This window comes from Gobio gobio (genome assembly GCF_949357685.1).
Source record: "Gobio gobio genome assembly, chromosome: 6".
Taxonomy (NCBI): Eukaryota; Metazoa; Chordata; class Actinopteri; order Cypriniformes; family Gobionidae; genus Gobio; species Gobio gobio.
In genome coordinates this window covers 54,484,420-54,507,729 of record NC_137102.1, presented here as the reverse complement: position 1 = coordinate 54,507,729, position 23,310 = coordinate 54,484,420, and the positions used below count along the sequence as shown (strand labels likewise).

Here is a 23,310-nt window from a genome sequence, read left to right as displayed (position 1 = left end):
CTAACGTCATCACTGGCGGCCATCTTGTCACAGGCAAGCTTTCTGGCGGGCTCTGATGTAAGGTGAGTGATCTGCACGAACACAAATACTCTTATCTCGCTGAAATCTTGACGGATTTACAAATGGTTTGGTTTCTTACAAACGTTATTAACGTGGCTGTAATTCTGGATGCTTGATCAAATTATGAATAATTATTCATAAGTGTGCAGTGTCATAACTACATCTCTGAAGTTTATAACAAACCAAACAGTTTGAAAATCGGTAGAAAATTGAGAAAGTTATGGTTATTTAAAAAGTGCATGCACCATTACAACACAATGTTACGAGTGAGCGAGCTGACTGTGACAAGATGGCCGCCAGGTGCGGACGTCGACCTCCACTGGCCAGCAGCGAGGACGAGAGATCTAGCCTTTATTATGTATATCTATGGGTCTGACAGTGCTCGTCAGTGTCAAAATGATTGAGATGGCCAATCAAATCAAAGTAGGCGGGGTTTACGTTCTCTTTTGGCTCGTGCCTCGTGCACAGTCTTCACTTAGGGTGTTCGATTCCAGGTTTTTTGGAGTCGACTCCGATTCCCGACTCCCACTGTAGGAGTCTATGGAATCGACTCCTCGACTCCATTTACTTTACATCAAAACAGGGCCAGAAATAAGACAAAATTGAAGTTGTTACACACTTAAATTATTTCTCCCATGACACAAAGCCTTAAAATCCCCTTATTAAAACCTCACACTTTTAACGTGATCGTCCAAATTAGTCCAATTTAGCGATGACTTGATGAGTGGCTATCTCTAGCTGTTGCCGATACCTAATTTTACAGTGGAAAAAAAAGTCATGAAAAAAGCTGTTGTCGAGTAATGGGGCTAAACGCGCATGATCATTGTCTTAAAAGGTGAGTTAAAGATACTAAATACTAAAATAAATAGAATAATGTACACTTATTCATGTGTTTCTTCTTGATGTGAGTTTTTTTTATGATTTAGTTTAATGATTATGAACACAAGGTTAACCATGGAAAACTAAATTTATATTTATTGCATTAATGTACTATCAATTCAACTAAAGCTAGCATGGAGGAAGCCTATGTGTAATTACAAACTAAAGTCGCTGTGACTGTTTTCTATTTCTATAGTAAGCACTCAAATAAATGTGTGTGAAAGTTTCTGCGACGCAATGTTTTACGTCAGTGTCTGAATTCTTTGCTTCATTTCATTCACTCCTTGCTTATAATGCACTCAACTGTAAGAGTCGAGGAATCAACTCTTTTGGAGTCGACTCCCCATCACTAGTCTTCACACAGGTGAGCGCGTCAATCTATCGCTTAATGCCATTGCGGAGAGAGACTTATTCTTTCCGGTGAAATCACAAAACAAAATGCACACAAACGTGTCCCTGCTCTTAATATACAATCATTGATGAACATCTTTGATTTTAATGAAGAAGAAAAAAATAACTATATGAGGGTGGGTTAGAACCCGGAACCTTTGACACGGTTTACAAAAACACTACTACCAGACCACTGGGGAATTCAAACATCAACAGCAGATCTATGTATTTATTTACTAATCCGAAGAATCTTGGGACTAAACGCAAATGAATGCAAATATTGTTTGCAAATAGTCCCAAAAAGGATTATTTCCCAACTAGAATTAGACCTAGAATTTCGTTCACTGTTCAGTTTCTTCATGCTTTATAAAAATAAAAAAAATTGGCCCCCCCCCAATGTTCAAGACATGGTTACGGCCTTGACTAAGCCCAAACTTTTGAATGGTAGTGTACATTTAAAACTGCTGTATAGCTTTTGCCTCACATAACGTTGCCATTTTTGTACATCTGAAAACGTCTAAAGATAAAAGGGTTTGCCTATTGAAATAAACTCTATTTACTGCTGACGTCTGAAAAGAAAATGGTCATTGAATAACATGCGGGTTTTTAGCACTGAAATTCCACATGCAAAACTTTGACTGTTCAGTCTTTCTAGCAACTCAAGCTGCTTCACACTTTATAATCTGTTATTTTCTGCTCCAAGCAGTCCGAACTATCTGGAGTGTCCTTGAGGCTGTAAACATATGAGTCAGAGTCAAAGTGCTTTCTCTCCATCTTCCTCTTTCCCTCTCGGCCCATTTATCCACATCTCGCTGTATGAGTCCTCCAGCTCTCACAAAAATAACTTCTCTTCTCTGTAATTGCTGACAGGTGTCACAGCCCTGCTTCCTGTTTACCACAATACCTGAATACCTCTATAGGGACGGATGACACATTTAGTGCACGGTGAGCAAAACGTACTCATTGAATGCAAGTTTCTACTTAACTTAGTGAGGAAGAGATGGCAAATTAATTTTAAAGAAGGGCTGATAGTGAGAAAGAGCTATGAAGTACAGAATGGAATACATGCTACACTGTAAATGTTCCGATTCATTTTCATGGAGCAAATTGTTCATTTCAATGAATCGGTTAAAAAAAACGATTCAGCAGTTCTTTCTCACATATTACAGGCTCTTAAAATGTAAATTCTGTCATCGTTCAAAGCCGTAAGACATTCAATCATCTTCAGAATACAAATGAAGATGTTTTTGATGAAATTTAAATCTTTCTGTCCCTCCATTGACAGCTACGCAACTACCACTTTGATGCTTCAAAAAGTTCCTAAAGAGATTTTAGCAGGGTTGCTAACTCTCACGCATTTGGCGTGAGACACACGCTTCCAGGCTCTGTCTCAATGACTTAAGCGGAAACACAACAGCTTCACTATACAGGTATTTGCAGCAAGTTTTGGTAAACATTACAGCATAGTGTGCATTGATTATTACGTCAACCATATTTACAGGATTGTTTTATTATGGAGAGTGATGGAGATGCAACATTGTTAACATTAATGTTAATGTTTTTTCTTGTATTTAGCCCTCAGGTATTCCATACTAATTGGTCACACTCATACTCATTGATGGTCAAATGTGACCATACACCTTAACTATTTTTCAATTAAATAAATGTTCTATATTTTGGTTCAATAATATTTATTGAATATTTTGAGAAGATATGTTGGTACTAAATACTATTTGTGCAATAATTATTGTCAATGAATGACCACTTAAAATATTTTTCTTTTAATATTTGTATTATTTATATTACAATTAGTGTAGTAATTAAGGTTAAAATAGAGAATTCCAATTCAAAGAGGCAAATTAGAGTCATTTTGTGGCTAGAAAAATTTAAATTTTCATTTGTAATGCCATTTATCATAGCTGTCAACCCTCCCGTTTTTTTCGGGTTTCTCACGTATTTTAGCTCTTTTCCCGCTGTCTTCCCGTTTCAGTATTTTCCCGTAAAATATCCCGTATTTTTACGTTCTGATTGTGTTAACTCAGAACACGCAACTATCTGTTTTAGTGCCAGAAGACGCGAATGAGAAGTCGCGCGCACTGTGAGAAAATGTGTCTGTGCACTCATCCGAGAGCGCGCACACGTCTCTCAGCGCGCAAATATTGAGTTCTCTTTCAAGTCTTGCTCTTGAACGGACAAACTCACGCAAAAAGTATGTCAACATGTCCATCTTGATGAGTATTCTAGCAGACATAGTCTGTATATGGCTTAAGTAAACTTTTTACAGTCCAGAAAAGACGACGCATATCCGAGGTCTTAAAGGGGCAGTAGCCTTTACAGCTGTCTGTTTAATGTCAAACAAAAGACAAGGGCATCACTCACTGCTCTTGATTGAATAGCTTTTGTAAGTTTAATAGGATTAATCTTTAATTTATACAGTCAAATATGCAATGTTATTTTACATTTGATCAATTTCTGTACCTGAAAACTAATGTTAGACGTACCTGAAAAACCTGAAAAGCATAGTTTATTTTATTAGTATCTTTGCTCGATAGTATTTATTTGTGCTGCTGCTTGTATATAAATGATTTGTTCTTATTATTTTCTTTTTTTTTATTTGACAGTAGTCCTTTTTTCCCTGAACATAGCAAATACTGAACCGTACCGAAACGGTGAACCTAAAACAGTGATACAAACCGAACCGTGAGCAATCTGTACCGTTATACCCCTAGCGTAACGTATGATAAAATGACTGAAAAAAGGTTGGGAAACACTGGCTTAGGCTACTATCGAAGAAGAAGAAGACAGTTGCAGCCGCGGGCGGGAGGAAGAGGGAAAAAGTAGCGGGAAGTAAACTTCAAGGAGATTAGGTAGATAAGTGTGATGTGCAATGATGGATCAGGACGCTGACGGCCAAAATCAAAATATTTTGTGTAGTTATAAACTCTTTAGACTCTTTTTTTTAAGTTTGTGGGTAAGAATCGTGTAAAAAAAAATCCCTTATTTTGTGGATGGATTCCGGGAAATCTCCCTTATTTTCAATGTTCAATGTTGACAGCTATGCATTATCCACCAGGTGCCTGTATGGCTCTTTAATCAATATACATGTATCTAATCTAGTTGCTCAAAAAAGTATTGCAGATCATAACTGCTTACTTATTTTTAAGTTTTGCATTTCAATAAATATTTACATATGATCAAACACTAGAACCTGTTAACTGTCACTGCCCACCGGTGGGCCCATTTGCCACTGCATGTTTAAAACAATTATATCCTATATTTATCCTGATCTAATGTTGACAAACTATATATCATTTGAAAGCTTACGAACTCAAGATTCATCCTGTGAAACCCGTTTTCAAATCAGATTTTGCGTTACCAAGGAAACGGTACTCTAAATTCTTCTAGCGGCTCCTCCCCTAGTGGGCGTCGTCATGTTTCATATTACAACATTTATTTTAAAAACGTTATAATAAAAACTTTTTCTAATCTTGTCAAAACACATATCGTCGGAAAGGTCTGAGTCTCACGGTTCTCTTCAGCAAGAACCAATGAGGTTCATTCTTGTGTTACATAACCAATGAGGTTCATTCTCGTGTTCCACAGCACGTTTGAGCTTCAGCAAGAACCAATGAGGTTCATTCTCATGTGTTACGTAACCAATGAGGTTAATTCTCGTGTTACACCGCACATTTGAGCTTCTGCAAGAACCAATGAGGTTCATTCTTGTGTTTCGCAGCACGTTTGAGCTTCAGCAAGAACCAATGAGGTTCATTCTCGTGTTACACCGCACATTTGAGCTTCTGCAAGAACCAATGAGGTTCATTCTTGTGTTTCGCAGCACGTTTGAGCTTCAGCAAGAACCAATGAGGTTAGTTCTTGTGCGTAAAAACAGATTCTGTTGAGCTTCTGTTTATGTTTGCTGACCAAAGTTTAAATGAGAATAAAAGCCTAAATTCAATCTGTTCATCATATAAATCGATTGAGTCTCTTCAAAAATGTTGGACTAAACCACTCAATTCATATGGATTCGTTTTACGATCTCTTTATGAGCTGTTTGAAGCATCATAGTGTTTTTTGCGTGAGCTAATTTCGTCTATTAGATCGAAAGATCTGAAAAATCCATCCCCTCAAAGAAATCAGGACAGAAATGGTCGAACATGGACAAAAGAGACGGATTAAAACACCAGGTGTAAACAGGGCCATAGATGTCCCCATCTTGGATATTACTTTGTTCACTGTTGCTGACAATTGTATTCTGCTGTGATGTGAACGTGACCATAGTCTTTGCTCTCTCTTACCAAACTTTTCGTCATCTCTGGGGTCATGTAGCGCGATTCGCTCCAAGCATCTCTCCTCCTCGCGCTTGATGACACACTTGGAAATCTCTGAATGTATGGGCCACATCTGGAACAACAAACAGATTTAAAAAAAAAACATCAATAAACCAGAACAGCACAAGAGCAATACTAACAAACAGCAGCAGCGAACAGGATCAAACCACACAAAAATGTTTCCACTAACAATGTGCCTGCATATACAGTAAACAAGATGAAAAATAGACCAGCACAATCTGTGCAATCTGTACCCCTCTGGGGGTAAATAATAATAAAACAACTTTCACAGACTTTATTTTTTTAAAGAAGTTGTGTTAACCCTGCCATATGTGGGGTTTGATACTTTGTTGGATTGAATGTCCATCCCTGTAATAATCCAGCTATCCAACAACAACAACAAAAATATCCAGCTCATTTTACGTGGTAAAATGGTTGTAGGTGGATCAAGCTGGTTAGAGGTTGTCCTGGATCTAGACCACCTAGAACCAGCGCCAAACCAGCTACTACATTTCAAAAGCCAGTTTAAGCTGGAATGACATGGTTTGATATCACTGTCCAATCCACATCTAACCAAATATTTATTTGTAACCAACAAGAAGACTCGGGGCCCTATCATACACCCGGTGCAACGCAAGTGTTTTTGGCTAGTTTCAGCCCCACGCGGTTATCATTTTGACGTCCTACGCCAGGTTGTTTAAATAGCAAATGCATTCGTACCCATCTGTTCGCCCATGGGCGTGCTGGTCTGAAAAAGAGGTGTGTTCAGGCGGATTATTGGCACGTTGCTATTTTGAAGCAACTGAAAACGACTGCACCATTTACCAATGGTAATATGTAATTACCACTTTAGTAATATGTGCCTATAGGCGGGTGCACAACGCGCATACACTCTGCTTATCACACAAACAGGGAGCAGCAGCACACAAAAAATTAAATATTAAAAACATTCAGTCTTTCCGGTCGCAAATTCCACCATGTAAATAGCAAATCTGCCATGGTGCAAGTGCAACTGGCTTTTAAAGGGAATGGGAGATGAGACTTTGATTGGTTTATTGCACGTTATGGCCAAAACACACCCATGACTCATTAAGAGACTAGGTACAACCCTTTTAGACCATGTGACCAACCGTTTTTTTGTGTCGTTAAACTAGCAAAGTGGATTTGGAGATGCTGTAAGTGCCATGCGCTTCAAATGAGGTCTTTTGGACCCATTTCTGCCAAACTCTTGTGTCAAATGTTGTGTCAAAAATTTAAACAATGATTTCTCTGTGTAGTTGGAAGTGAACTATACAGCAAAATTGTATGTTTTTATTATTTGTACATGCACAGCCAGTACGAGTGCATAGGAATTTTTGAGCAAAGCTCTTAAAGTCAGCTATACAAAACAAAACATTAATAATTAATAATAATAAATAGAGCTATTAAGGCTGTACACAATAAATAAGGGATAAAATGTATAGTAAACACACACTATAGACATACAGTACAATGAAATACATACAATAAAACACTGTTACTTCCATACAAGAATATTGCACATTTTGCCAATTTAAATCTATAATAAAGTTCCAAATAAACTGATGTACTGTCCATTGATCCTAATGGAAAGCACTTGAGCAGGCAACTGTTGCTATGGTTACCTCCTACTGCAACTGAGTGAAAATACATGCTCTGAGTAAAGTGTAAACTGGTGGTTATTCAAACGTCATTCTGTGAAAATCCTAAAATTTCGAATGTATTGTGAAGCTAGGTGTGGGTGATATGACCAAAGTCTTATATCACGATATGAGTAATTTCACAGTAGCAGCGATTAGTTATCTAGTTATTTCTGATTTAAATAAGGTTTTTATGATATCACAGCCTTTGATACCATTGAAATTTCATAATTCTCATCACCAAGTTCAATATCACAAAAAAAAAGAATACTAGCCTAAGTAAAACTCTCAAGCTCGATGAAGATAAGTAAACAGTCAGTGATAAATTACGAATAAAGAAACTAATTACAAGCAATAGGACAAAACTACAATAGAACAAAGACACAAATGAAATAGACCTACCTGAAAAACCTAAAAAATAAAAAAAAACTACATACTTCATAATTTACATAACATAATTCAATGTACAAAAACACACTGCATGGTCTTCACTGTGTAAATTAAATATACATTTACTCTTATTAAAGTTACAAACGTGATTCAGTCATGAGCAGTGAGTGATTTTCTCTTAGTCTTTTGTTGTTTTTATTAACATTAACGGCACAGATGACAGCAGGTATATTAGGCTGGCATCACTTTAAGAGCGAATGCACTGATCTAATATACTGATACACATGCACTTTCTTTCTCAACTATTTAGATTAATTTAAGACATAATAGCTTTGTTTACAAAGGAAATAAATTCGCAGCCATGAATGGATTCATGCCGAATGAGAGAGGTAGGCTCAGCCCAATTTAAGATTTGTCAGCTTAATAATTCTGTTTTGCGATTTCCGTGAATTTTAACAATAGGCCTAACGTTAGTCCATTTTATCCCACATGGACATCTCGTTTCTTTTCTCAAATCTTCACTCGCGTCGCACCCATATTCGCAGGGAATTATAAACGTTTCTTCCTTTCGTTTGTTTATAATTAAGTCTATTATACCCATTCACGTCCTTTACTGTGGGAAAGTAGAAAAACACTGTAGGACGAATAGGCTACCTTTTTACTTAATTTTATTTAACACAGTTTGTGCTTGTTATTAGACTTGGTAAGGCGCGTCAAGTTTATTCGAATGGCGCATTTCACACACACAGGCCATTTTACATTTGTTTTCTCTGGCAGTGAATAATCAAACATAGCTTAAATGTCTTGACCCTGTGGAAGATAAACTTCGCTCTTCAGAACTTTTACAACAAGTGTTGCTTTGCAACATCAGGAGAACACATGAAGACGAAGATATTTGAGAAGGTGTCTATCCAGCTCGTGTTTCATCTCGCGCAGAGCGGTACATGACGCATCTTTGAGGGGAAATGAAACTTATATTTTTTTAAAACTTATATTTAATTTTCTTATATTCTTTAGGTTAACATTATTTACTGATAATTGTTTAAATGTTTTACAGGCTGTGGTGTGTTGTTTCACTGACGCAAGTGCTGAAATAAACACATGCTTATGAAATGGATGTTTGAGCCCCGTTTATTTCAAAATGTAGGCTATATCTGGCAAAGACTACAGTATTTAAAATAGAATATATGCATTTAGTTATATTCTCAATTTAATTTACAGAGCAATCCCTGCAACGTTTTTAGTTTAACTATAGAAGAGAATTAGAGTGTGTCGCACTCACAACAAGACTCGCAATGGGGGGCGTGGCATCACGATGGTGGCGCTCCATCGTGATGTCAGTCAGCCATCACAATGGACGATGATATCTTCCATCAGCACAACCCTAGTCCACAAGCATTACTTTTGTATGAGAGCTGCTGGTACAGAATTCTATATTTTTTGTATAAAAGCTGTGATTTTGGTACAGCAACATTTTTATTTTATTTTTATGTCTGAAGGATTATTTTATTCATTGCACATAACAGGAGGTTATTGCTCATTACTTTATGTTAGTCATTTAGAATATGCTGAAGTCAGTATTAATTTACAAGTATGCTGCTACACATGTTTCCTGTTGGTTCTTCGAATGTTGGGACATTTTCTGGCAAATGTAACCTTTCTGTAACACTTCTATTTGTTTTATTAATACAAAATATTGGAAGTAAATTCATTATGGGTCATTACAAATACTTTGCTATAAAATTACCAATAGAGAAAAAAGAAGATCTGTTTAGAGAAAAAGATGCATCGATAATCGTTTTATAATCGCAACGCAGCCCTCTGAATCGTAATCGAATCGAATCGTGAGGTGCCTAGAGATTCCCACCCCTACACATAAGTGTGTGTATTTGACCGTTCAAGCCCAATAAGTCACTAAAAATAACTCATTTAAAGGGTTAGTTCACCCCAAAATGAAAATTTTGTCATTAATTACTCACCCTCATGTCGTTCATCTTCGGAACACAAATGAAGATATTTTTGTTGAAAGCTGATGGCTGAGAAAGGCTTCAGATAGGCCTCCATTGGCATTCAGTACATTTACACTCCCAAGACCCATAAAAGGCACTTAAAACGTCGTTACAAAGTCCATCTCACCACAGTGACACAATAATTTTACGAAGCGACGACAATAGTTTTTGTGCGCAAAAAAAATCAAAATAACACCTTTATCCAACTTGTTCTTGTCTTCCGTGTGTGCCTCTACGACACATGCGCGAGAATATGATGCAGATCCACCGTTCGGACACATGACCCAGAAGCGATTTGTTTACAAGTAGAGGAAGACGCCCGTATCTCAGCTGTTGAATTCTACATTGATCGTGCTTTAGGTCTCGGCGTAGTTCTCAAAATGGGGTTAAAGTGTGCATTTCATGGATTCCCGAACGCCGGATCTGCGTCATATTCTCGCGCATGCGTCGTGGAGGCACACACGGAAGACAAGAACAAGTTGGATAAAGGTGATAATTTGATTTTTTTTTGCGCACAAAAACTATTGTCGTCGCATCGTAAAATTATTGTAGAGTCACTGTGGTGAGATGGACTTTGTAACGACGTTTTAAGTGCCTTTCATGGGTCTTGGGAGTGTAAATGTACTGAATGCCAATGGAGGCCTATCTGAAGCCTTTCTCAGCCATCAGCTTTCAACAAAAATACCTTCATTTGTGTTCCGAATATGAACGGAGGTCTTACGGGTGTCGAACGACATGAGGGTGAGTAATTAATGACAGAATTTTCATTTTTGGGTGAACTAACCCTTTAAGTACTCACGTGCCGTAGAAGTGGTTTTATGTGCGCTCAGAAACCGTCTCTCAGACAGTGCACATATATAGCTAAATGTGTTCCTTTTCAGTGCTTATTGCACTTCAACGGGTTAAAATCACCGGTTTTGTTTAACCGCAATGCTTAAAAACACATGCAAATGATACGCTTTTGTGACGGCGCAGCACGGCAACATCCCATAAGCATAACCACCAAAATCTCAATTTATACTGGTTTATCTTGTCTACCGGAATATCGCCCACAGTGAAGCATTTAAATATTTAGACACATACACTTTTTGTATATATTTTTGTTCCCCACCCCAACCATTAGTTTTGCCTTTTGGGACATTCAAGCCTTAATTGTAGGGGTCGGGGGTTAGACCTCAAAATCTCCAATCTAAAAAGTTCCTGTCTGCTGTCTGTATTCCAACAAAAATAAAACCTCTCCAGAAACACAAACAATTCGATGAGTGATGGTTCCATTTTTGTTGATGCTGACCACACTGAACCATCTGGATTCTGTGAATCCACTGCATTTATTGACTCAAACATTAGTTTTTTACACAGTATATCATTCATTTTACTCAGTATATCAATAAATACATGCATGTGAAATGTTGAGCTTCTGGCTTTAGGAAGAGAGATAATATACATCCAAAAGTGGCGATACACACTCCTTGTCTTATAGGACAGAGAAAAATCACAAATGAGATCTTAAATCTTCTTAAAGGTTCTCAGATGATTCTCTTGAGAAAAAGACCACAGTAATCTCACATTTCTCCTTTAGAGTTTCAGATGAGATCTCAATATGAACTCAAACATTTTTCATCAAACTCTTCCAAGACCGAAGGATCTGAACTGTCCACTTTCATTTTATAGCTCTATACTCTTACTGTGTGTTAATAATTGTCTCATTTGTGTCTAGAATTTGAGGAGAAACATTTGAGACAAAGTTGAATCGAAGTTTCAACAAATTACATACTCCATTATACTCCCAAAGACATAAAAGAGTCATCTGAGCAATATTTTTGATGGACTTTTACCTATTTTGCAATCAAATTCGCAAACCAACAAAACCCTCCATTTTCACACAGTTCAATTTCCTTGAAAAAGACAATTACAGATGACATTAAAGATAAGATGCTCTTATCTGTAATGCCTCACTGCAGGGAAATTACAGAGAACTAACAGAACTGTAGCAGTAGGTATCTTCAAAACCACAGGATGCGCTTTACCTTTAAAAAACAAAAACAAAAAAATCAATGCTAGTGTGTTTTGCCAGTTGGTTTCACTATGCTTGTTCTAAGGTGTCCTGAGTGGCTTCTAATGTGTTGCATTTTCATGTGGTTGCCAGGGTTATATTCACTAACTAAAACTAAAACTGTTAAAAACATTTTCGTTGATCAAAACAAATCAAAATATATATATATATAAATATAAGACAAAACAAACTTAAAGCAAACGAAAATTGTAAATGTTGCCTCGCTTAAGTTGAAGCACTAAAGTGACTGAAAATAAACTAGAAAATGGAAACAAACTAAAACTGAAATAAAAATAAATATAAAAAGTAATATAAAAACAATAAAAATGACAAAAGCACAACAAATTACTTAAAATTAAACAATTTAAAGCTGCTGTTCGTAACTTTTTTTGTGTTCAAGATTTACAAAAATTATATAATGAGAATGTACAACATGAATCCAAGTGTTTTTGTCTTACCCTGAATCATTGTGGTACACTTATAATAAGTGTTTATATTGGGACTATTTCAGACCGCAAGACGCATGCAGTTCTGTTTATTAACCACTAGAGCGCAAAAAGTTGCGGACTGCAGCTTTAAAATGAAAACAAAAAAATATTAAAATAAAAGCTAATTCAAAATGTTGATAAAAACTATAATAGTATATAAAATAACACTGGTGGACACTACTGTTTTCAAAAAACATTCTCAGAAAATGATTTTAAAAAGTCTTTGTTAAAGCAGCACTAGGTAGGTTTTGCTCTCTGGGTCCCCCTACAGTTGGGAAACAGTATTGTCCTCTACTACTGTCGTAAACTCTGTCAGGGGATGCACATGTGCATTTGTTGACATGGCAACTATGATAGCCCTGAACACTGCAGGAGGAGTTCACATGCAGGTGTTCTGCTTGCGTCGCGTGTGAAATGTCTTCATGCCAGGTACAGTGGCATATGTTTCAGCATGTCATATGAATATAATTTCATGGGTTTTATTTTTTTTAAACGCCAAATGATCGCGATGCTCACGTTTACAAGCCAGCGTCATTATAGTAGCCTAGTCTATTGGTTCTCGTTTTACAGAATCTATATGATACTTCAAGTCAATGTTTGAGTGGTAGGTAATAACCATATATCGTCTATATTATAATATCAAGCTACCCTAGATGAATCTGCAAATTTGAAAAATCGATTTGCATTATAGCTTGAGGCAAGACAAATAAACCAATATCACAGACATGTTAGGTATCCTAAAATTTAATTTTATACGTCTTATGTGTTTACTTGCAAGAATGTAGCCCCTCCTCCTTCAGCTCACGCCAACGAGCAAACGCTGGCCCAATGTTGATCCTCGTCCTGCCTTTAATCCCATCACTTTCTCGTTTCTCGATTAAAAACGATACAGACCCCGTCAGGCTATGGCAGACGTGTCATTCAACCTATTGTAAGTCGATGTATCATCACAAGAGTCTTGAAAATATATTATGAAGGTTGAAAAGTTACCTAGTGCTGCTTTAAAGCGTTATAAGCCATGAACCAAGCCAATCAGCCACGAGGTGAATCATAACATTACAAACTTTGATTTGAAGCAAAAAAAGTATATGAAAATCGGACAAAAATACAAAGGTATAATGCTGTGTTCACATAAAACGTGAATAGAGCATCAGGAGCGAGTGATTTCAATTTTAAGTCAATTGAAAGGCGCGTTGACACACGTCTGGAGGTCCTGTGGCACGATAGACGCGTTTCACGCGGCGCAATGTACGCGATTCCGCCTCATTCGCACATCCAGTTTGCACGAATGAAGCGAATTTGATGCAAATTGAATTGGTGCTTTTTGTGCATTGAACCGTTTGAAGCGAATTCGTGTCAGACGCCCAAGTTCAAAAATGTAAACTTTGGCGTCAATTCGCGCCGCGTTAACCAATCAGGAGCCTGCTTGCTGCTGTCACGTGGTAAAGTGACGTGATGAGAAACCCAGCATAATTTAAAAATACTACTATTGTGTCAGAAAATGTAGTTTAAGACTTTTGCAGGTGAGAATGTAGTTCTTTAAAGCTCAAATCTGTGGTTTATTTATAAAGTGGACGCCTATTTAAAAAAAAAAAAAATCTAAAATCTAAAATAATGTAAAATAATTTTTTTTTAGGATATTTAAATATACATGCAGTGAAGATAATGTAGGTAGTGAGCTGCCTGGACCACATTTGTGTGGCTATTAATGTTTAATATATATTTTTAATGAAAATGAAAAGAGGCAGAGTGGTCTTTTATGACATATTTCTCCTGGAGCGTCTATTTCGCTTCAACCGCTCGATTTATACGCGCGTCCAATTCACTGGGGACGCGCAAATGGATTCAAAATGTCCAAGCGTCCAACTAGACACGGTAGACGTGATTTTGATGCTCTATTCGCGTTTGGTGTGAACGCAGCATTAGACTGTGTACTTAACGGCTTTAGTGAGGGAACTACAATTCCATGAAGCACTGAAAACAGCGTAATCGAACTAAAGAAATATAAAACAGCTAACTGAAATATGATTATATATATTTTAAAAACTATATATTTTAAGTTACTCACTGCAAAATATGCATATATGTTCAAATATTTAAGTATTTTGAGAGTGTGGGGATATCGACGCAATTACGGAGTGGGTGGAGCTAACGAGATATTTTGTTTCAGTAGACTGGCTCCGCCCTCCTACGTACTTCAGCTCAATTTAAATTTTCCTTCAGTACTCCGTCTGGAATTGCGGTATATTCTCTGGGTTTCTCCGGTCAAATTTTAACCGGTCCAATCAGCGAACAGAGGGAGTGGCTGAGAACGATGACTTTGATGTTGTGCGCTAGTTTGAGATGACATACGTCACGACCAAATGTTAGCGATTGGTTATGGCAGATCCAGAGTGGCTCTGGGCAGATCCAATAGTTTTAAACTTCAACAGAGTTCCCGCCTTCAAGAAAGTTAATGCTTGTCAATGGAGAGTGGCCAGACTCTCAGTACAAATGAAATGTACGAGAGTCTGGTAGGACCAGGCTATTGTTTCAGCCCTCTGATTGGTTGAATTTTCTGTACAGCACCATGGGAATTGTAGTTTTTCTACTGTTAAACACAATTATTTTAAAACTAAGTTGAAATAATGCGGGCTGGCGGCTTCAACAGAAGCAAATACTATTGATTAACAACATTGTAGCTCACAGTATGTCTTTAAAGGCTTATCATTTATTTGTTACAAATCAATTTCCCTTTGGAGAGTTTTTACATGGAACTGTTGCACTCTATCGGAAGCTGGTTTCTGGGCTTTTCTGGATGGTTGCATATAAAGTCTCTACGATATTCTGGTCTCTAAATAGGTGTGCCAGGCAAAATCATAATATCTGATGTTTAATAATGAGAGTAAGGGGTTTGTTCAAAACACTAATTTTAAAGGGATAGTTCACCCAAAAATGAAAATTCTCACCCTCAAGTTGTTCCAAACCTGTCTAAATGTCTTTGTTCTGGAAGATATTTGGAAGAACATTTGTAAGCTAGCAGATTTCACCCCCTGTTGACTACCATAGTAGTTCCTGATTTGGTAGTCAATGGGGGGCGCGATATGCTTGGTGATTTGCGATGACAGAATTTTCATTTTTGGGAGAACTATCCCTTTAAATGAGAAACCGTAATTGTGATTCTTCCCATATCAAACTTCACTAATTGTCACATTTGCAAAATATAAGCATGTGAATCCATGAGAATACAGGCCCAAAGCACACACACATATACATGATTGTCTCTGCTCTTACCAGGCTGACGATGAGGAAGAGGACGAGGAAGGACACTCTTGCCATGTGTCTATGCATTCTGCTCACGATTGTTCCCAGAGATCTCACGTACAGCATTAAAAAGCCTAAAAGAGAAGGTACATTGTTTTAAAATACAGAGAGAGAGAGAGAAAGAGAGCTTCTTCAGTACCACTATAGGGTATCATGACATACTGCACCAGAGTAGCTGATGTTCAGTCTGGACCTACAACAACAAAACCAATCACCCCTACATTCTTTATTATATACAAACCCAGCTCAAATAATGAAATCTCTGATCGCTGAAGTGCGCAGGAACGATGGGGAGGGAGGGGTTTACGGGAAGTGTGTGTCGACCAGATTTACTGATCCACAGCGAATCTAAGGAGGTATAAAAACCCTTAAGACGAGACCTGTGCGAGGATAGTCAGCGGTCTCCGAGCCCCCGCTGTCTTACTCATCTTTATTAGATCCCCAAAAAAAGGAATAAATGGATGAATCATGGCGAAATAAAACACACGGAACGACTACAGATTCAATTACATGCAACTGTAGAATTCCTATCTTGCATGATCAGAAAAACAAGAATTCTATGAAAAGAATCTGATTTCACAGTGTTTCCCTCCCACTGAACCTCTGGTTGCATGTGAATGCTTTACATTCGCTGAGCTCTCCTATTGTAGAAAATGTCTTTTGCTGGCAATTCACCGTTCTCTATATGCTATTTTTTGTAACCCTATGGGATGCAAACGGGCACTTCAAGGAGAGAAAGACAGTGGAGTGTCAATCAAACAGAAGGTTTTTTCTTTGGATGCAAAACACACACTGAGCCTCTGATAACCATCATAATGAGAAGCACAGGGCTGAAAACGGCTCTGTTTCTGAATGGGCTCTGTGTCTTGAAGCAAAGGCAAAACAGCATCTGGCAATAACAACGACGGTCGTTTAACATTATATGTTCTTGTATATTTTATAACGCTAATGCTATTGTGATCTATCGTATTGCTGGAGCCTATTAATGGTGAGGCATCTTTTCCACCACACAAAAAGATAACACAAAGAGAAAAGCATCACATTTTCGGCACAGTGTGCATCTAAAAAGTACTTGTGGTGCCAAACATTTACAAGGTCAAAAGTGTGTACGCTTAACCGGATTGAGGACGCATTCGCCCTCAAGCTTTATTTGTTTAAATTAGCTCAAATGACTGTCAGATGTAAGTAATTACCATGACAATCTATACATCATTTAAAAGATCTAAGAGTCAAGCTTCCATTTTTTACCTCTGTTTTATTCTCAAAGTCTTATAGTGACAGTAATTTGTTAATATGTGTCAGGAGTTATGAATATGAAAACCGCGTCGGTACCGTTTGATTGTAATATGAGCATCAGCTGCTTTTATTCATAAAAAAAACTCCTCTATTCTCCTCACGAAGACTCGCGACAAATCAACATCCCTCAGGGCTTTTAGTTCAAAAGTGTGCAGATGAGGAGAAATATTGATAGATTCTCATGTCTGTGTCAAATTTCGGTAACACTTTACAATAACAGTACATGAATAATCATGTATTAATATATTAATTAATAGTTAATTCAACATGAACTCATGATTAGTGAAGATATGAACTAATCATGAACAAATGAGGAGCTATCATGAACTAAGACAGGAGTCATAAGGATTCATGCATGAATAACAGCAGAATTATACATGCTAGTACATGTTTGATAATTAATGCATTAATTAACATGTATGGGTAAACTAAATCAAACAGGCTTTCTAAGAATGAATAACAAATATTTTGACTTTGAAATACATTTAAAAATGTATTATTGTCATAATTTAAACCATTTTTTTATCAGAAGCTTCATCATAAATATTACTGAAAGCCACAGGAATAGTTTTTCATTACTTTCACTGATCACCCTTATCAAACATAGAAAATACTAAATCTGCTATATTTTATCTCAAAAGGTCTCAGTCTGTTTTGTGATATTCTCTTTCCCGTCACACTAAACCTACTGTGACTTATAACAGTTCTTGAGAAATCAGTTCCCAAAAAATAACAGGAAACAGGAAACATGGGATCCGTACAGTTCTCTCTCCAGCCAGACACAGGCCGTGATGATACTGTACCTCCATTCCCTTAACTGGGCTGAATACTAGTTATACTAGTTACATGTGTATTTAAGTTTATGATAAATCATGAGCTGAATTTGGTAAGTAGTTAACAGTGAATTAATCATGATGTGCCCCCTCAAGTAAAGTCATGACACAATGATGCATTAACAAGCCATGAGTTGATGTTAGTGTATGGCAAGTTAACCATGAGATAGTAATGCCGTGCTCCCTGAAGTAAGTCATGACACAATGATGCACTAACAATTCATTCATTACAAAATGAATAAACATATACACTAAGAATCCTTATTCCTTTACACCCTTGGTACAAAAAAAACAAAGATAAAAAGTATTTGTAGGCTAGTTATTTTATTTATATTTATATAATTAATTCATATCTTCACTAATAATGAGTTCACGTTTAATAAACTATTAATTCATGTATTAATACATGATTATTCATGTACTGTTATTGTAAAGTGTTACCCAAATTTCTAAACAGAGGAGTATTTTTTATTCAATACTTCCTCAAAATGCGCAGATGTAGCCTAATCATGAGCGATTGAGTCTCTTATGTGTTGTTTTCAAGTCATACTGGCAGCCGGAGGGCGCTCTGTGCACATGTAGTCCATATATGGTACAGACAGACGAAGAAGATACCATATGCCATAATAGAAGTCCATAATAAAAGCTTCCTGAGATCGCGAAACATGCAAAAAAAGACATTTGAAGATAATAAACACTCAATCGCGATGATGTATGGTTTGTCTGTGTTCTTTATACCATGTTGGGTGTATTCATAATATATAATATTTATAATGCAATGCTATTCGACATAGCTTTTATCAATATGCAGAATATTATAAAATGATATATTTTCTGTCTGATTTTTTGATCCGAAGCCAAATGAGACCACAGAAGGTTATTTAAAACATCCCACTTGTGATATAAAGTAATTTTGGAGAACAAACATGGTTTTAATCTTTATTGTATTTTGATTGTGTGCTAAGCTAACATGCTAGCTAAACAATGCACCTGCCACCTGGGCAAACACGTTATTTTTATTCATCATTTTGAATAGACTGAAATGAAAAACCAACTGAAATGTTGTCAACAACGGCATTTGAGGCACTTTAGAAGTTGAAGTGAGAAGTTTGATCATAAATGAGGTTTGAATAGAACAGTTTGAATAGAGAGTCGTCAGTGATTACAATGAAGACAAAAGAATAATTTAATAAGAGCCATAACCTGGCCAGAGAGGTGTGAAAGTGTTCTGGGGAGACTGAAACTGAATGGGCAGTTTGCACCTCAAAACAATAGAGACAATAAACTGAATGGTAGCTCAGAAGAGATGGCAATAAACATCAGTTAACATTTTAGAGAAATCTCAAAATAAAATCATATGACATGATCTTGAAAAACATTTAATCAAATTCAGAGTTTTAGACTTATCATCTTCAGATTTGAAATATAACATGGTCAGACATGTGGCTTCAGCTGACTTGAAAAACTTTGAAGCTTATTATAGCTATTTTTGATTATGAAAATAGGCCTAATTATAATTTTGAATTTACAGTAAACTGCCAAGTGTCTGCTTTCAAATGACGCCATATGATTTTAGTGCAAAGGAATCATTAACTGTAACGGTTTTATTCTGATTATGCCTTTTCTTAGGATTTTTTCAAAAGCGGGGGTGAAGGCTAACAGGTTAAACTAGAGGTCATTACTGTGCGTATGATTGGTTCTGAGGCAATCGTTTGAAAGGGAACATTCAGTGTTTGGATTTGTTTTGCATGCCAGTGAAGGCAGTGTGCAGTGACTCACTGCATGCCTTCATATTCACTGCAGAAATCTGGATTGATTTACTGATGATGGTGTGAGGCGTTAGAGAGAGACAACAGACCTGATGTACGAGAGAATCCATCAGAATTGGCTGATTATTGGCTTTACACTGGTGCTCTGCTGTATAAATAACATGCTCTGGCAACATTTCTCTGGCTAAGACGCACGAGTTTAGTTCATGAGGTGCATATCAGTGTATTTGTTGTTTGGATCATATTTCAACCCAAAAGGGGAAAAAATGCATAATGCTTTTGCATACATTTCACATTGTTCCTCCCTATAGTTGCCAGTGCCTCAAGATGTTTTACTTCTGAGTTTGGCTGCAATTCTCGTTATTCTTAATGATGGTTCTCATTAGATTCTCATTACTGTAATAGAGTAATGAAATCATCCTGTCTGGACAGTTCTTTATTATTTAAATCAGTCTAAAGGTAGCACTACAAATTCAGCCTCAATGTCTCGATGTATACATATTTTCTGCATTACATTCAATTGTGATAGTCATGAAAATAAGGTCACGGTGAAAAAAATAATTATGTACGCTAATATCATTTCGTTTTTATGTTCTTTTAATTGTGAGGTGAAATGTTCTGGAGAAGCTTCGTGAGATTCACCCACTGTAGTTTTAAGGAAAAACTGACGCTCATATGCGTCAAACATGTTTTGGATGCATTGAATGCATCGTTTTAAAGTCATGATGTTGATGAAGCGGTACATTACAAACCATAAATCATCTTTAAATTGCACAACTGAGCAAATATCAAACAAAACAGAGCCCAATAATCTCTGCGGACTCGGGATATTCACTCGTCGTATCTTAATGATTAAAACACACGTGAATCGAATGAGAAACGTGTCGTTGACAATCGTATTGTGAACGGAGGTCGCCCACATTCAATGTATCGCTGTAGCGCTAGACTGCGATCAATGACTGAAGAAACGTGAAGAAGCGCAAACTCACCATCACAGAATGGCACGCGATGTAATCCTCCTTCTTTATAACGTCTGCAAATGGACGGTTCGCTTCGTGCACCTGCGATTTCAACTTTGTCATCCGCGTCTCACATCGACAGACTGGAGTAATGAAGGTCTGTAGAGCACTAGAGGAGTGTGAGGGTGAAGTGAGCTCGGTGTGTGTGCTCGGTGATTCCCTCACAGTCTCTGCTGCTGCTGCTGCTGCTGCTGACAGTCACCTGCACTGAGAAACACCAGCATCACTGAACATAACTCACATTATTAAACCATCACACACCATTATTCATCATCAACGAACCATCATTCACCAGCAGTCAACAATACTCACAATTTTACACCAATTGGCATTGTGCATTCAATGCTTGTTCTTGTCTCTGTTTTTGGGAATTTCTAATTGTTGCTTATAATCCATTAACTAGTGAATAATCCTACAACTGACTATTCATAATCACCAATATCGCTCTCCAACACTTATCATTTATATAAATAAACCATCACTCGCCATTATTTACCATCATTCACCAACAGTGAATCGTGGTTGCTAGTGATAATTCATTTATACCATTATTCATCATCACTAATATTGCTTTCCAATACTGAACATAATTTATATTACCATCGCTCACTATTATTCATAATCATTATTCAACATCACTCACCGAGAGTGAACTGTTCACAATTATTAAACAACAAATCTGAATTTGGACAGGTCTACTATGGTGTTCCTCAGGGATCTGTCTTGGGTCCTAATTTTTATTAGCGTCTATATGCTTCCTTTGGGGCAAATCATTAGGAAATATGGCTTAGGGTTATCACTTTAATGCTGATGAAACTCAAATTTGCATTAGCTCCAAATCTGATACTATCACCTCTACAATTCTCTCAGAGTGTGTTAAAAACATGGATGCACCATCATTTTTAAAAACTGAATTGTTACAAGACAGAGGTTGATTTGATTATGGATGATACACTGTAAAATCCAACAGTGATTCTAACTAACACTTTACTTAGTGTCTTAACTAAAAAAACTAAAAACTTAATTGTAACAATCTAGTAATCTATACTATTCACATACTATTCCTTGCTTACTCAGAAAAACCAAGTTAAGATAAATTGACTGGTTTGAATGCCATTTTGTCAAGCAAAAAAAAAAAAAAAATTCCTCACCATTATAGTGATAAGTGTTCACTTTGGATTATTAAACTCTCTTTCTGATGCAGCGATGCAACAAGAAATCACAGTTATATGGTTCAAATTAAGAGAAGTACTAAATAGGTTGCTTTTAAAAGTTTACATAGCTTCTGAATGAATAGTTAATGATTTAGGCAGAAAATAAGATCATCTTTTAAAATTAACCTATGTATCTCCCTTTATGTCAGATAATGATCGTTTACAATTGAATTGCTAACACTTGTGTCATAAACACCTGTGGAACTTTTAATTGGGTTGCTATAATCCCGCTATATTTGTAACACTATCTTGCTGCTGATCATGCTTCTTGAGTCACACAAAGACTTCAACATTCAGCATGCAAAACACAGCAATGGTAAAATCTATGGTCGCCATACTAAGTCAAGAGTAAACCTAAATTAAAAGATCAAGTACTCTCTGCAGTTCTTTTTTAGTTACTAGAACTTTTGTGTAAGTGAACTATACTAACTAAGCATTTGTTTACACAACATACTATTCCTATTTCACTTTACTTGTTTTTTTTAAGGCAATCGGTTTGCATGCTTTTTTCAAGTAAGTCAACCTAATTTGATTTTACAGTGTAGTGTTGTATTTCCATCTACTCAAGCTCGTAGCCTTGGTGTGATTTTTGTCACTCATCTGACATTAGACTCACATATTAAAGGGGCTATATGCGTTTTTCTGAAATTTAAACTCGCGACTGACACCTGTGGCCAAAAAACAGAACTGCTCTTATTTTCTGCTCGCTCTCGCAGTGGTGGTGACGTCACATCCGCAGCGCGGGAAAAAAAAATACCCGCCAGAAAATAGGAAAAATAGGATACAGGCTTATAGGTGCACCCACTGTGAGCGGACAAGGTGTCAGTATGCTCATCAGGAGATGTTTGAGTCATAAATGGTAAAATAAAAAGGCTATTGTTACGTTTATTTTGGGGAAAAAGTTGCATATAGCCCCTTTAAGAGTATCACTAACCTGCATGATGCATTCAAATCATTTTCTTGTCTTTCTTTGTTTTGTGAGTTTCTAACTGTGGTTTATAACCCATTAATTAGTGAACAACCAATATTCATTATTCACTAATATTGTTCTCAAACACTGAACATCATTTATATAAATGAACCATCACTCACCATTTTCATTCACCAACAGTGATCACTTTACAATTTTTCACTAATTGGCATTATGCATTCAATGCATTTTCAATTCTTCCTTTGTTTCGCAAATCTCTGATCATGGTTTATAATCCATTATATAATGATTGATCCAACTATTATTAATCATCACTAATAGGCCTATACTCCAACACTGAACGTCATTATAATCCACTAACTTAGTGAACAATCAATGTTTATCACTTATATCGCTCTCCAACACTGAACAAACCATAACTCGCTATTTTTTACCATCATTCACCAACAGTGAATTGTGGTTCCTCCTAGTGATAATTCATACAATTTTTCATAATCCTGAATACTGAATATAATTTATATAACTCACTAGTATTCATCATCATTATTCAACATCACTCACCAAAAGTGAGCTGTTCACAATTATTACACAACAAATCTGAAATTGGTCAGGTCTGCCATGGTGTTCCTCAGGGATCTGTCTTGGGTCCTGTATGGTTTAGCGTTTATATGCTTCCTTTCGGGCAAA

The 23,310-nt window shown here is 36.7% G+C and overlaps 1 protein-coding gene across 1 annotated transcript in view; it reads right to left on the bottom strand.

Annotated features, from left to right (window-relative positions):
• Positions 1 to 20,687, bottom strand: part of adcyap1r1a (adenylate cyclase activating polypeptide 1a (pituitary) receptor type I) — a 59,263-nt gene extending 38,576 nt beyond the window's left edge. The window contains exons 1-3 of the mRNA XM_079820614.1: positions 20,449 to 20,687; positions 15,532 to 15,635; positions 5,628 to 5,733 (exon numbers count right to left, since the gene is read on the bottom strand). Of these exons, the coding sequence (XP_079676740.1) occupies positions 5,628 to 5,733; positions 15,532 to 15,627 (202 nt within the window). The 5' untranslated portion in view covers positions 15,628 to 15,635; positions 20,449 to 20,687. The remainder of the gene's footprint in view (positions 1 to 5,627; positions 5,734 to 15,531; positions 15,636 to 20,448) is intronic.
• Positions 20,688 to 23,310: the final 2,623 nt, after the last annotated feature.